This window comes from Haliotis rubra, unplaced genomic scaffold (genome assembly GCF_003918875.1).
Source record: "Haliotis rubra isolate DU_JTF1 unplaced genomic scaffold, ASM391887v1 Scf482, whole genome shotgun sequence".
NCBI classification, from domain to species: domain Eukaryota; kingdom Metazoa; phylum Mollusca; class Gastropoda; order Lepetellida; family Haliotidae; genus Haliotis; species Haliotis rubra.
In genome coordinates, this window is record NW_025767171.1 from 405,190 (window position 1) to 419,144 (window position 13,955).

The 13,955-nt window shown below is 43.0% G+C and overlaps 1 protein-coding gene across 1 annotated transcript in view; it reads left to right on the top strand.

Moving 5' to 3' along the window:
• LOC124291130 (ankyrin repeat domain-containing protein 24-like) overlaps window positions 1-13,955 on the top strand; it is a 93,300-nt gene that overhangs the window by 44,723 nt on the left and 34,622 nt on the right. Inside the window, 4 exon segments of the mRNA XM_046728036.1 lie at window positions 175-237; window positions 240-305; window positions 944-1,050; window positions 6,230-6,324. Coding sequence (XP_046583992.1) covers window positions 175-237; window positions 240-305; window positions 944-1,050; window positions 6,230-6,324 — 331 coding nt within the window.

The following is a 13,955-nucleotide window of genomic DNA, read 5'->3' on the forward strand; positions in this document are numbered from 1 at the left end:
CAGAGTTGTGTCCCTTTGGAGTGACCAATGTGCTTAGTTTCCTGCATTACTTTCATCCATATCGTGGTTCCACATCTCGATATAACTGACATAAACCCACTCACTCACTACATTGAAATGTATTGTATCCCATGAATGTGGATCGTTGCAGCCTGACTGTTACTATTCTTTCAGGCTGGCGCCGATGTGGACATGCGAGACAGCAATGACATGACAGCTCTCCATCACACATGCGCGTAGGCGTCCATTTTGAATGTGTTCAAGTTCTCCTCAATGGCAATGCCAGTCCCAGAATAAAGGAGAAGGTGGGGAATGTGTTTTGGTTCTATGATTCCAGTATTGCAAATGAATAAAATTTATTTTAATGAGCTATCATGAAATGTTTTCAAATTATTGTTGTGCATTTGTTGTAGTAGGACAAATTGTTAATGTGATTTGCATTGTGCTTACCTTTGTGCAGCCATGCTCTATTTTTGTGGCCTCTCAATATTACTTAAGAAATACTTATTATAAAGTACATTTGTCCCACCATTCAGCCACTGTTTTATATATCTGTCATTATATCTGTTGTGCTAAATGTGAAAACAGAATTATTTGTGATTTTTTTCCATTTGTTTTTGTGATATTGTTGAATCCATGATGTTGTAAATATCCAGCAATTAGATTCAGCTTTGATTCATATCTCTAAACATAATTAAGTAAATGATAAGACCACATGAAATGATTTCTTCACCACTGTCGTTTCCCTCCCAAATAAACAATGATAAATGAATTCTGTTATTCACAAGACAGTGATGTAAAACCTCCTGATGTGTTGCTTGAACTTGCCGCTGGAATCTAAACATTATCTGTCTCAAGATATGATGAAAGAAATGTTTCTTTGACTTTTGATAAAGTTTTAAGATTTTTATGAAGTGACATATATCTGAATATGTTCTTGCAGACCGGGAAAACCCCGCTTTTCTTCGCCTCACATCGTGGAGACATGGCAACGTGTAAATGGCTGGTGGACAAGGGTGCTGATGTTAATGCTCAGGACATGCATCGCATGTAAGTGCCGGAATATCTTGTAGATCCCCGTAGTGTATTATTGTCACTGGATCCACCTGAATCTGACACAAGTGTGAGTGAGGGAGTTGGGTTCAACACCACACTGAACAGTATTTTGGTTATATCCTGGGCTTGATGTTGGAGTAAGCCTGGCGTGATGCTTGTCGTAGTTATCTGTCTGTGGTAGTTCATGCTAACATGTCTCAAGGTAACTGCGATGTAGCCTGGACGTGATGCTTGTCGTAGTTATCTGTCTGTGTAGTTCATGCTAACATGTCTCAAGGTAACACGTGTAGCCTGACGTGATGCTTGTCGTAGTTATCTGTCTGTGTAGTTCATGCTAACATGTCTCAAGGTAACACGTGTAGCCTGACGTGATGCTTGTCGTAGTTATCTGTCTGTGTAGTTCATGCTAACATGTCTCAAGGTAACTGCGTGTAGCCTGGCGTGATGCTTGTAAGTAGTTATCTGTCTGTGTAGTTCATGCTAACATGTCTCAAGGTAACACGTGTAGCCTGGCGTGATGCTTGTCGTGTAGTTATCTGTCTGTGTAGTTCATGCTAACATGTCTCAAGGTAACGTGTAGCCTGGCGTGATGCTTGTCGTAGTAGTTATCTGTCTGTGTAGTTCATGCTAACATGTCTCAAGGTAACGTGTAGCCTGGCGTGATGCTTGTCGTAGTTATCTGTCTGTGTAGTTCATGCTAACATGTCTCAAGGTAACACGTGTAGCCTGACGTGATGCTTGTCGTAGTTATCTGTCTGTGTAGTTCATGCTAACATGTCTCAAGGTAACATGTAGCCTGGCGTGATGATGCTTATGAGTTATCTGTGTGTAGTTCATGCTAACGTAGTTATCTGTCTGTGTAGTTCATGCTAACATGTTCTCAAGGTAACATGTGTAGCCTGGCGTGATGCTTGTCGTGGTTATCTGTCTGTGTAGTTCATGCTAACATGTCTCAAGGTAACACGTGTAGCCTGGCGTGATGCTTAATGCCAAGTAGTTATCTGTCTGTGTAGTTCATGCTAACATGTCTCAAGGTAACACGTGTAGCCTGGCGTGATGCTTGTAAAGTAGTTATCTGTCTGTGTAGTTCATGCTAACATGTCTCAAGGTAACTGCGTGTAACCTGGCGTGATGCTTGTCGTAGTTATCTGTCTGTGTAGTTCATGCTAACATGTCTCAAGGTAACTGCGTGTAGCCTGGCGTGATGCTTGTTAAGTAGTTATCTGTCTGTGTAGTTCATGCTAACATGTCTCAAGGTAACACGTGTAGCCTGACGTGATGCTTGTCGTAGTTATCTGTCTGTGTAGTTCATGCTAACATGTCTCAAGGTAACACGTGTAGCCTGACGTGATGCTTGTCGTAGTTATCTGTCTGTGTAGTTCATGCTAACATGTCTCAAGGTAACACGATGTAGCCTGGCGTGATGCTTGTCGTAGTTATCTGTCTGTGTAGTTCATGCTAACATGTCTCAAGGTAACATGTGTAGCCTGGCGTGATGCTTGTCGTAGTTATCTGTCTGTGTAGTTCATGCTAACATGTCTCAAGGTAACACGTGTAGCCTGGCGTGATGCTTGTCGTAGTTATCTGTCTGTGTAGTTCATGCTAACATGTCTCAAGGTAACATGTGTAGCCTGGCGTGATGCTTGTCGTAGTTATCTGTCTGTGTAGTTCATGCTAACATGTCTCAAGGTACATGTGGCCTGGCTGATGCTTGTCGTGTTACCTGTCTGTAGTAGTGATAACATGTCTTAACGCGTGTAGTTATCTGTAGTTATCTGTCTGTGTAGTTCATGCTAACATGTCTCAAGGTATGCGTGTAGCCTGACGTGATGCTTGTCGTAGTTATCTGTCTGTGTAGCTCATGCTAACATGTCTCAAGGTAACACGTGTAACCTGACGTGATGCTTGGCGTAGTTATCTGTCTGTGTAGTTCATGCTAACATGTCTCAAGGTAACACGTGTAGCCTGGCGTGATGCTTGTCAAGTAGTTATCTGTCTGTGTAGTTCATGCTAACATGTCTCAAGGTAACATGTGTAGCCTGTACGTGATGATGCTTGTCGTAGTTATCTGTCTGTGTAGTTCATGCTAACATGTCTCAAGGTAACACGTGTAACCTGGCGTGATGCTTGTCGTAGTTATCTGTCTGTGTAGTTCATGCTAACATGTCTCAAGGTAACACGTGTAGCCTGGCGTGATGCTTGTCGTAGTTATCTGTCTGTGTAGTTCATGCTAACATGTCTCAAGGTAACACGTGTAGCCTGGCGTGATGCTTGTCGTAGTTATCTGTCTGTGTAGTTCATGCTAACATGTCTCAAGGTAACACGTGTAGCCTGGCGTGATGCTTGTCGTAGTTATCTGTCTGTGTAGTTCATGCTAACATGTCTCAAGGTAACACGTGTAGCCTGGCGTGATGCTTGTCGTAGTTATCTGTCTGTGTAGTTCATGCTAACATGTCTCAAGGTAACACGTGGAGTAGCCTGGCGTGATGCTTGTAAGTAGTTATCTGTCTGTGTAGCTCATGCTAACATGTCTCAAGGTAACTGCGTGTAGCCTGGCGTGATGCTTGTAAGTAGTTATCTGTCTGTGTAGTTCATGCTAACATGTCTCAAGGTAACACGTGTAGCCTGACGTGATGCTTGTCCTAGTTATCTGTCTGTGTAGCTCATGCTAACATGTCTCAAGGTAACATGTGTAGCCTGACGTGATGCTTGTCGTAGTTATCTGTCTGTGTAGTTCATGCTAACATGTCTCAAGGTAACACGTGTAGCCTGGCGTGATGCTTGTAAGTAGTTATCTGTCTGTGTAGTTCATGCTAACATGTCTCAAGGTAACATGTGTAGCCTGACGTGATGCTTGTGTCGTAGTTATCTGTCTGTGTAGTTCATGCTAACATGTCTCAAGGTAATGCGTGTAGCCTGGCGTGATGCTTGTCGTAGTTATCTGTCTGTGTAGTTCATGCTAACATGTCTCAAGGTAACATGTGTAGTAGCCTGGCGTGATGCTTGTCGTAGTTATCTGTCTGTGTAGTTCATGCTAACATGTCTCAAGGTAACACGTGTAGCCTGGCGTGATGCTTATCGTAGTTATCTGTCTGTGTAGTTCATGCTAACATGTCTCAAGGTAACTGCGTGTAGCCTGGCGTGATGCTTGTAAGTAGTTATCTGTCTGTGTAGTTCATGCTAACATGTCTCAAGGTAACACGTGTAGCCTGGCGTGATGCTTGTCGTAGTTATCTGTCTGTGTAGTTCATGCTAACATGTCTCAAGGTAACCGCGTGTAGCCTGATGCTTGTGATGCTTGTCGTAGTTATCTGTGTAGTTCATGCTAACATGTCTCAAGGTAACCACGTGTAGCCTGGCGTGATGCTTGTCGTAGTTATCTGTCTGTGTAGTTCATGCTAACATGTCTCAAGGTAACTGCGTGTAGCCTGGCCGTGATGCTTGTCGTCAGTTATCTGTCTGTGTAGCTCATGCTAACATGTCTCAAGGTAACATGTGTAGCCTGGCGTGATGCTTGTCGTAGTTATCTGTCTGTGTAGTTCATGCTAACATGTCTCAAGGTAACCGCGTGTAGCCTGGCGTGATGCTTGTCGTAGTTATCTGTCTGTGTAGCTCATGCTAACATGTCTCAAGGTAACACGATGTAGCCTGGCGTGATGCTTGTCGTGAAGTTATCTGTCTGTGTAGCTCATGCTAACATGTCTCAAGGTAACGCGTGTGGCCTGGCGTGATGCTTGGTCGTAGTTATCTGTCTGTGTAGTTCATGCTAACATGTCTCAAGGTAACACGTGTAGCCTGACGTGATGCTTGTCGTAGTTATCTGTCTGTGTAGTTCATGCTAACATGTCTCAAGGTAACATGTGTAGCCTGGCGTGATGCTTGTCGTAGTTATCTGTCTGTGTAGTTCATGCTAACATGTCTCAAGGTAACACGTGTAGCCTGACGTGATGCTTGTCGTAGTTATCTGTCTGTGTAGTTCATGCTAACATGTCTCAAGGTAACACGTGGAGAAACACATACAGCTTGAGTTCATATATATAAAAACTTAATGGAGTCAACTCTGTCAACTATGCCAACTATGCCATCCTTGCCATCTTGAACCAGAAGAAAGGGATGCATTAAAGTTAATTTAAATGTGCTTGAGTGGCAAGTTGCTATTATTTTTGTGTCATGCAACAGGGGTGGAAATAACCGTCCGACGTCCGAGTCCAGTGTATTTTTCTGTCGGGCAAGCAAATTTGTATATCACACTGTACCGGTGTCAAGTTGACTTTCCAATGTTATTTATGTTGTTTATTTTAAAAAATCAACAAGAAAATTATCGGTATAGTGGAAAAATTATCAGGGCAAGTGATTTTACATGTGCCACTTTTCCGGAGTACACTAGCAATTTTTAAATTTATTTCCACCCCTGTGCAATGATCAGCATTCTGACACCCCCTTGGATGTAGTTCCAGGTTCTTGCTGTTGCATGCCTTGAGGTTGCCAACATTTTGCAGTAGGCAGCAAATCAGACACCTATTTCACGATTGTTTTAAGTGTTTGTTTTGAGGCACCAAAAGAAGAAGTGTCTCTAATAGAAATATTTGATCCTGTCTAGGGAGAGTTTGGTTTGGTATGGTAACTATCTGTGTTCCATTCCTTTTCTGATAACCATATTTGATACAAGGGAAACATATCAACTGGTGATCAGTGTACCCTGATCAGAATGAATGTTTGTAGAGGAGTACCACATGCAAGGGCACCTGCTGAATGACTCTCCTAGGAACTGTGAACAGTTTCAAGTGACCGTGTACAGGGCTGTACAAGATGACTGCCAGGCCCTTGCTCCCGTGGTCCTGAGTGTTGATTATGAGAATTGCTACCAGAATGTCTCTTTCCTTTCTCAATAGTTGTGCTATCACTTGTACCTTAAGTTGTGAAGTACATATTTTCACAATAGGTGTGAACCAATGCATGATTCGGAAACTTGATACTTGTATTGTTCAGGACATATGTTCAGGACACTGTTGTTTTGAAGTTGTTAAAAATGTGGGCTGCAATACTTTTGACTTTCCCTGCATCAGTTATTATTACGCTAGGATGTTCCCATGGTGACATCATGCTGCCAGAGACCATGATTGTCTCTGCTGCCAGCAACAATAGGTGACTATGGTGTTTCTCTTTGATGTAGGACCTCACTGATGCTAGCGGCCAAGGAGGGCCATACTGAAGTCTGTCAGTTCCTGCTGAAAAAGGGGGCAGACCCAGACCAGCGAGACGTAGAGGGTAAGAATTGATAATTTAATATTTCTGATATGTCCTCTGTATATACAGTCAACTTCATTCATAATGCTTATAATGGACTGATGGTTATTCAAACTACTTTTGGGGCCCTGGACATTGCACGTATATTTTAGATGAAATGTGTATAATAAACTATGGTTGTAAGAAACTAAGATCAGTGCTCCCTTTGAGTTCGACGTCACTGTGTCACTGTAGTACACTGTATACATTGTTGAAGAATACATTGTTGAAGAAACAGCGGTTCTGGCTCTAAAAATGCTCAGTCACTTACTTCTCTCTCTCTCTCTCTCTCTCTCTCTCTCTCTCTCTCTCTCTCTCTCTCTCTCTCTCTACTCTCTCTCTCTCTCTCTCTCTCTCTCTCTCTCTCTCTCTCTCTCTCTCTCTCTTAGGATATTGCTGAGGAGTGTTTATCAGATTTATTTATTATCATGATAAAGTTCACAGTTCACTAAACAGACTCCCCATAATAACAATAAGGTATGAATATATTAACACAGTTTACTTTCTCTAGGGCACTAATGTGTCTTTTCAAGACATCAAGGCTGAGTGTAAGTGTGCAGCCAGGTCTCTAATTGGTCCTATCACTTGCTAGCGGTAATTCCACCCTGGAGGTGTCTGCTGGGATCCCACAAATTCGGGTTGTACATCCTAGGGCAGCAGAGTCACCTCATCAAGCAGCATTTAGGGTAATCCCTTGGCCCTGAACTGGGTCAGACGCAGACTTGGGGTCAAGTGTGCCATCTGGTGACCATAAGTGGCAGAACACAGAAAAAAGTGTTCCATATGTGCTAAAGCCAACTCTTATCAACAACAATGATGTCAAGGGGAAAGGATAAACAATTGTAATTATAAACCTTTTAGATTAGTGAGTCTACTTATTATATGCTAAGTGTGAACGACTGAGAATTCTGAGTTTGAGAAAAGTGATATTTTCGCTGCAGTGATAGGAATTTGACATGTTCACTGCAGTGAAAATAAAACTTTGCAAGTTACAACTAGATGTTTTTCACAAAGTATTCAGTCTAGTATCTTGTTACACAACACAATAAATGGCAATGTAAACATATATGTTTCACCAAATGCATTTGGTCAGCAAGCGTGGGCATCGAATGACCCAACATCCAACGAAGAAAGCTTGAACTGATCAGCTTATCGCAGAGTCATTCAGTGCACCCACACTGAGAGAGTGTGACTGTAAGTGACTGCCCTTTGCTGAGTCCACGCCTCGCTTCATGCAAGGTTATGTGTTGGCAGCGTTCAAAACTGACATTTTATGTACAAGTGACTGTTTCACTTGATTGGCAGTGGTCATTACCTGTATCTATGCTTACTGACATCGTTGATTTTGTAAGCATCAGTGTAGGAAAGATAGCCCGTCCCAACGTTTGAATTTTCAATGGAGGAGCGGGTTAAAAAATATCTCTCCTCATGTCCGGGTCAATTTTAGCAAACCAGTGACATATATATAATGATTATAACCTTTTTGAATATTTGGCGAAGGTGTTTTATTAAATTTGGAGGACAGGCTAGATTTTTGGCAGGACTGTAAAAATTTGATGCCAATTTTCTACATCTTTCACTGATAGCATTCTTCCTTTCTCTTCATCTTTGTTTTGTGGTTTTTTGGATTAATAATGTTGAAATTTAATTAAACAAAATTGGAAGCATATGATAAACAGAATATTTTGTGATGTGAAGAACATCCTATTTTCACCTCACTCAATGACAGATACATCTTATTTCACTTTCACTAGACACATAAAATATCTCCTAAATCATAGCCTGCTTGTTGGTCATCTATCATTGGATCAATGTTCATGCTCTAAGCCAACTGATTGACCCAGATATGAAAATTTTGAGATCTCGCTGTGATAAAAGCTAAGACTGCATGTTATTACCGGTATACTGGTATACACTTTTCAAACGATAGGTATTGTAATATTTTTTTCTAAGAACCAGTATATAGGGTAAAGAACATATATGAAGTATTTATAAAGTTATCCTATCTCACAATTTGCACTTCTCTCTCTTGCTTCGACGCTGAGTGGAACGAATGAGAACTTTTCCGTAGGCCTCTCTTGTCCATACGCCCATGTTCCCCAGGCTGCTCTCTTTATAGGACAGGTCCCTAGTCCCTGGCTAAGCACGCAGCATGTTCCCCAGTCTACCCAGGTGACTACCTCAGAGTGATCATTCTTCTTCTTCTTGCACCACTGTGTGGACGTTTTGTGAGAGGTCTCAGTTAACATGAGAAATATATCATGGGTAGTTAACCCAAAGTAGCGTAATTTTGCGCACACTGTAACAATATTTTCTTCCTCGCATCCCCGCTCGTCATGTGTGGGTTGTATTGACCTGTGTTCCTGAAGCAAGTGTTGCTGGGAATGTGCTCCCTTATCAAGGACGTTTTTATGAGCATATAGACATGCTTGCTCCCATTGGCTGGCAGACAGAGTTGAACCGCTTCTGTGTTTGCGAGTTGACTCACACCACATCTAATGGATTCACCAGACCACACTGAATCGGTTCGCCACACCGAATGGATTCACCAGACCGAACCGTTTCGCCAAGGCGTATTGCATAATTCGCCATGTATATGACTGTTTCTTATCGCCGAAACGGTTCACATCATTGATTCGATTCATCGCACTGGAACAGTTCACCTCCTCATCCGAACATTTCACCTCACCGGTTCATCTGATCGTTCTAGATCTCTCCATCAGATGAGATCATTTAAATGTTTCGGATTACCAAACCGATTCAGATCACAGACACGATCCAGATCACAACGCTGATCCTGATCACATCAACATTCCGGCTCACCATTCTGAATCGGATCACTAAGCTGAACAGATTTACTAGCCTGACTCGTCCTGTTTCACCAGGCTGAACCGCTTCATATCGCCGAACCAGTTCATATCGCCGAACCAGTTCACCTGGCCGTTCAAGATCACTGATTCGTCAGCATTCATTGAACTGTCAGCATTCGTCAATAATCCATTCCTCGGACCTAGCCTACCACTTGAGCTGATTCTGATTCACCGAATTCGGCGATTCACCACTCATGTTATATCCAACATGGCGCATCTTACCAGCCTATTGGTTTGTCAGAGCCTATGCAAATTGTGTCTGGAATGCCTCCCAAGACACTTAACCCACATCGAACTTCGCCTCTTTGTTTTCACAATGCCAGTCGCCTTTAAGATGCAGGAATTGTATTGGTTGATTTGACACACATAATCGCTTGGTTCGCCGACCACCTACAGCTACCTTGAGGAAAATACCAGATGTTCTATTTATTACATTCAACACGAAGGATCGGGACTTGTCAACACTGGTTTTTCACATCCTCAACGAGGATCGTGAACTTGCATCTAGATACGGCCAAATTTGTCGAACTCTGCTAGTTTTCAACACGATCCTAGTTTTCAGGGCATCTGTGAGGCACTGAATTCCTCACCACGGAGTGGCAAGCTCTAAGCACAACAAACTGATTTGTTTATCCAGTTTACCTTACGGCTTGTGAGGCATTTAAAGTTTTTAGTCACATAACTTATCCCACCTGGTACCCTTTTTCTGCTGGTTGAACAGAGGTAGTAGGTATGTGCTTCACCATGCCGAGTCGATTCTGATTTGATGTCAGTAGAGCAGTCATCTAGACATATTACGTTCGGCACTTGACGGTCTGACGGTCCCAGTTCTCAACATTCCTCCGTGACCGGGACTAATCTCATTCAAGATTTAATCGGGGCGGTGGGGTAGCTTAAAGTAGTTAAGTATTGCTGGAATATTGCTAAAAGCGACGAAAACTCAACTCAGTCAGTCAGTCAAACCGACAGGTCATAATGTTTGTGCCCCAGGAGAGGTGGGACCAGATTCAGTGCAGCGTACCACTAGTGCTGGTCCAACCCACAACTTTTCGCTAGTGGCGAAAGTTACTAGGGTGGTTGACGTCGGCACAAGTGCTGACTGACAGGGGCAAGCTGCAGCTTCACCCTCTTCAGATGTTTCTGTGCCCATACATCCGGGACGACAACCCCAGGGAGTTGATTCGTCTTCCCGCACAACTACATTCAGTCTTTCGTTGGTGGCTCAACAAGTGGAATGTTTGTGTTGGAATCTCTATGGTGCCCTTCATACCGACTTGACACCTGTTCGTCGACGCATCTCTCAAGCTGGGGGTGCTCACTTTCTCCATCAAGTGGCCTAGCAGTGGTCATCAGGAGAAAGGGCCCTTCATATCAACGAATTGGAATTCAGCACTGTCATTCTTGCCGTTCGGCATTGGGCAGTTGAACTACGGTCCTCTCATATACTGATTCAATCAGACATTTCGATGGTAGTTTGATACATCAACCATCAGGGGTCGACAGGATCAGCAGCTCTTCTTCAGTTGATGTTTGAAATTTATCATCTGATCGATTCACTCAACACAGTGGCCAGAGCCCGACACATTTCCGGGATGAGCAAAGTCATTGCCGATGCCCTGTCACGTCCCAAACTCCCGTCACTCACGGAGTGGAAACAACTGCCTCTGATATTCCAATCGAAGATCCATCTGTTATCACGACCAGATGTAGACCTGTTCGCCATTGGGTACAACCATCAGCTTCAGGGCAGATCATTACCAGTTGCGATCGTTGCTGCTTTTTGTACAATCTGAATCAAATTCTGAATTTTATTTCTGATTTGTATCTTTGATTCTTCCGGGACTTCGATTTCTCCTTACTCTGGAGAGTCGCCACCTCACTTACTGTTGTCTGCTCTATGGAGTACTTACATCAGTGAAGTGAGTCATTCCTGAAGTGTTACACTTCGTAGCGTTCATGCTCCTAAGTACCTTTACACATCTATGTGATCATACTGTGGTAAGTAGTGGAAGTCATAAGATGATGTTGTGGTACTGAACGTTAAAATTGTGAGTTTGACGATTCAATTACCCTTTCACCCTCCTCGGGACAGTGTCTGTGGGGGTTGTTTCGAAAGCAGGGGCTGGCCCGATACTAGTCATTAGACTTTTATTACGGGGGTACCTTGGAAATCGTGGTAATGCGACTGATTACACTCGCTAAGCTGCGTCCTTTCACTTTTCGGAAGGTAGTGACTGAACACCACATTGCTCGGGAGTCCTGGTCCCTGGGAGCAATTGTGCTTAGTAAGTCAATGGGTTCGAACTAACCATCACACGTTGTGACCTTGGTAGTTATGGGCCTACCTTGTCGTTGCTCCCTATGGATGTAGAAGTGTTCAACAATCTCGCTTGCTGACCTCTGCTCCACGGAGCAATCACGTCAGTGTAGTGAGTCCTTCCCGATTTCCTTGTGGATTTCGTAGCGTTCAAGCTCCTAAGTACCTTAGCACACCGTTTTGACCTAACTGTGGTAAGTAGTGGAAGTCATGTGGTGTTGATTTGGCGTTGAACGTTAAACTTGTGAGTTTTCCAATTCAGTTTCCTTTTCCCCTCTTCATGATGGGGTCTGGGGGGCTGTCTCGAAGCATGTGTGGGCTCGATTACTAGTCGTAATTGCGGGGGTACTCTGATAAATCGTGGCGAAGCAAGGTGACTTGCCTAGTTGCGCTTTTTCTTGCGTATGCGAGGGTTGCTGTTGAACACCACATTGCTCAGGAGCACCCACTCCATGGGATCGATGGTGCCAAGTAAGCCAAGGGGTTCAGGAGAACCCATCACTAGTATAGGTACTATGCTAGTCGGATCCGGCCTTCCTTGTTCATTGCTATCTACGGTTGTCATTAACCTATACAGTATATACTGTCAGAGCCTTTTGACTTAGGGTAATCTGTGACCCGCCGTCCAACCGTGGGATCAGTGCAAATTGTGAGATGGATAAGTTTAAAAATTTGGAAATCATGATATAAATTGTATATTTTTAAACTTATCCAATCTCACGAGATGAATGCCCACCCAGCCTCCCCTCTACTCAGATTACGACGGTTACGTATAACTGTCATTGGCTCCAAGAAGATAATGATCACTCTGAGGTAGTCACGTGGGTAGACTGGGGAACGTGCTGCACGCTTAGCCAGGGACTAGGGACCTGTCCTATAAGGAGAGCAGCCTGGGGAACACGGGCGTATGGACAAGAGAGGCCTACAGGAAAAAGTTCTCATTCGTTCCACTCAGCGTCGAAGCAAGAGAGAGAAGTGCAAATCGTGAGATAGGATAAGTATATAAATATACAATTTTTAATTTAAATTTCCAATTTTGTTAAAATCTACACAGACTTTCATTCAAGACAGATGTTTTCCTTCATTGTTCAATGACAAAGCGGCATACTGCAATGCTATAAATTGTATTAAAACATAGAAAAGAAGAAGTGTATGTAACCTGATTTTGAGATTGCTGTTATCAGAACCATAACATATTTGTCTTGAGATTTATAATGTAGAAAATAGGACTGGCATGCACAATTAGTGTCACTCACTGTCAAACACGTAAGTTCCAAATATATCACAAAACGTATCACAATACATGTACCTGAATTGCGATATATTGCAATACAATTTATTTGCCAATACACGGCCCTAATCAAAGCTGACATGCTGCAAACTCTCATTTAGCAAAATTCACTCCATCCAAAGCACATGTGATAGTGTGACTTGAGAGGAATCCCCTGATAGTCATGGCCTGTGTGAGCAAGACCAGCACACTGACAGCCTGGTAGTCTGGTTGGATTACCAGCCTGTGATGAATGCCCTAGCTGGGGTCTGTGTGTCACTGGAGGGGCTACTGCAGGTGGGATGGGAATTTGCATACGGAAATGACTATTGTTGAGGCTGGGATAAGGATAAATTGATTTAGTTTCATGAATGAGAAATGATCTGGAAAATGTGGGTTAGTCTTTGAGGAGGCCATTATTTGTTGGAAGACAATTTGGTGATTATTGTCTTTGTTAGATTCTCTCTGTTGATTTGTAAGCCCTTGAGGATTGTATTCATTCTCCAGTCGTGGTAATAGTCCATATTAACGTGCACTCTCATGAATACACAGGGCCATTTTGGAAAGGGTCAAATGTAACATATGTTACAATTGGGATTACACTTTCTCAGTATGGCACAGATTCTTTAAATTGAGTATCATCCAGGATCCAGGATTCAAACCCCTATTCTCAGAGACTGGCATGTCCAGCACATACAGTCAGTGATCTAACTCACTCAGCCACCCCGGCTTCCACTACAACGGAAGTGTGCACTTTCATGTGTTATTTGAACAAAGTCTACTGAATCTCTCACGTGTTCTGTAAACTAAGTCTACACTGTCAGTTGGTTGTGGTGTCTGAAACTTCACTTAAAGGTCTCCAGAGCACTCTGAATGTGTTGAGCGCCTGCTGACATGGGGTCGTTGAAATGTATGCCCTGGCCCTCATTGTGTTCATATGTTCATGGAGTCAACCACTTATTTCACTACCGAGATCTGGTTGTGAGCGAGTAAGGTTTTATTGTTGTACATGCTTCTGATTTCAAATCAGCATGCATATTTGTCAACACGAAGCAATTTTTGGTGAAAAGGGAGCTGCTTGATATCGAGCAACTGTTATCCACAATGTTATTGAAATGTTTGGGTTTTTTTTTAAGGTTTAAATATTCTTTGGACT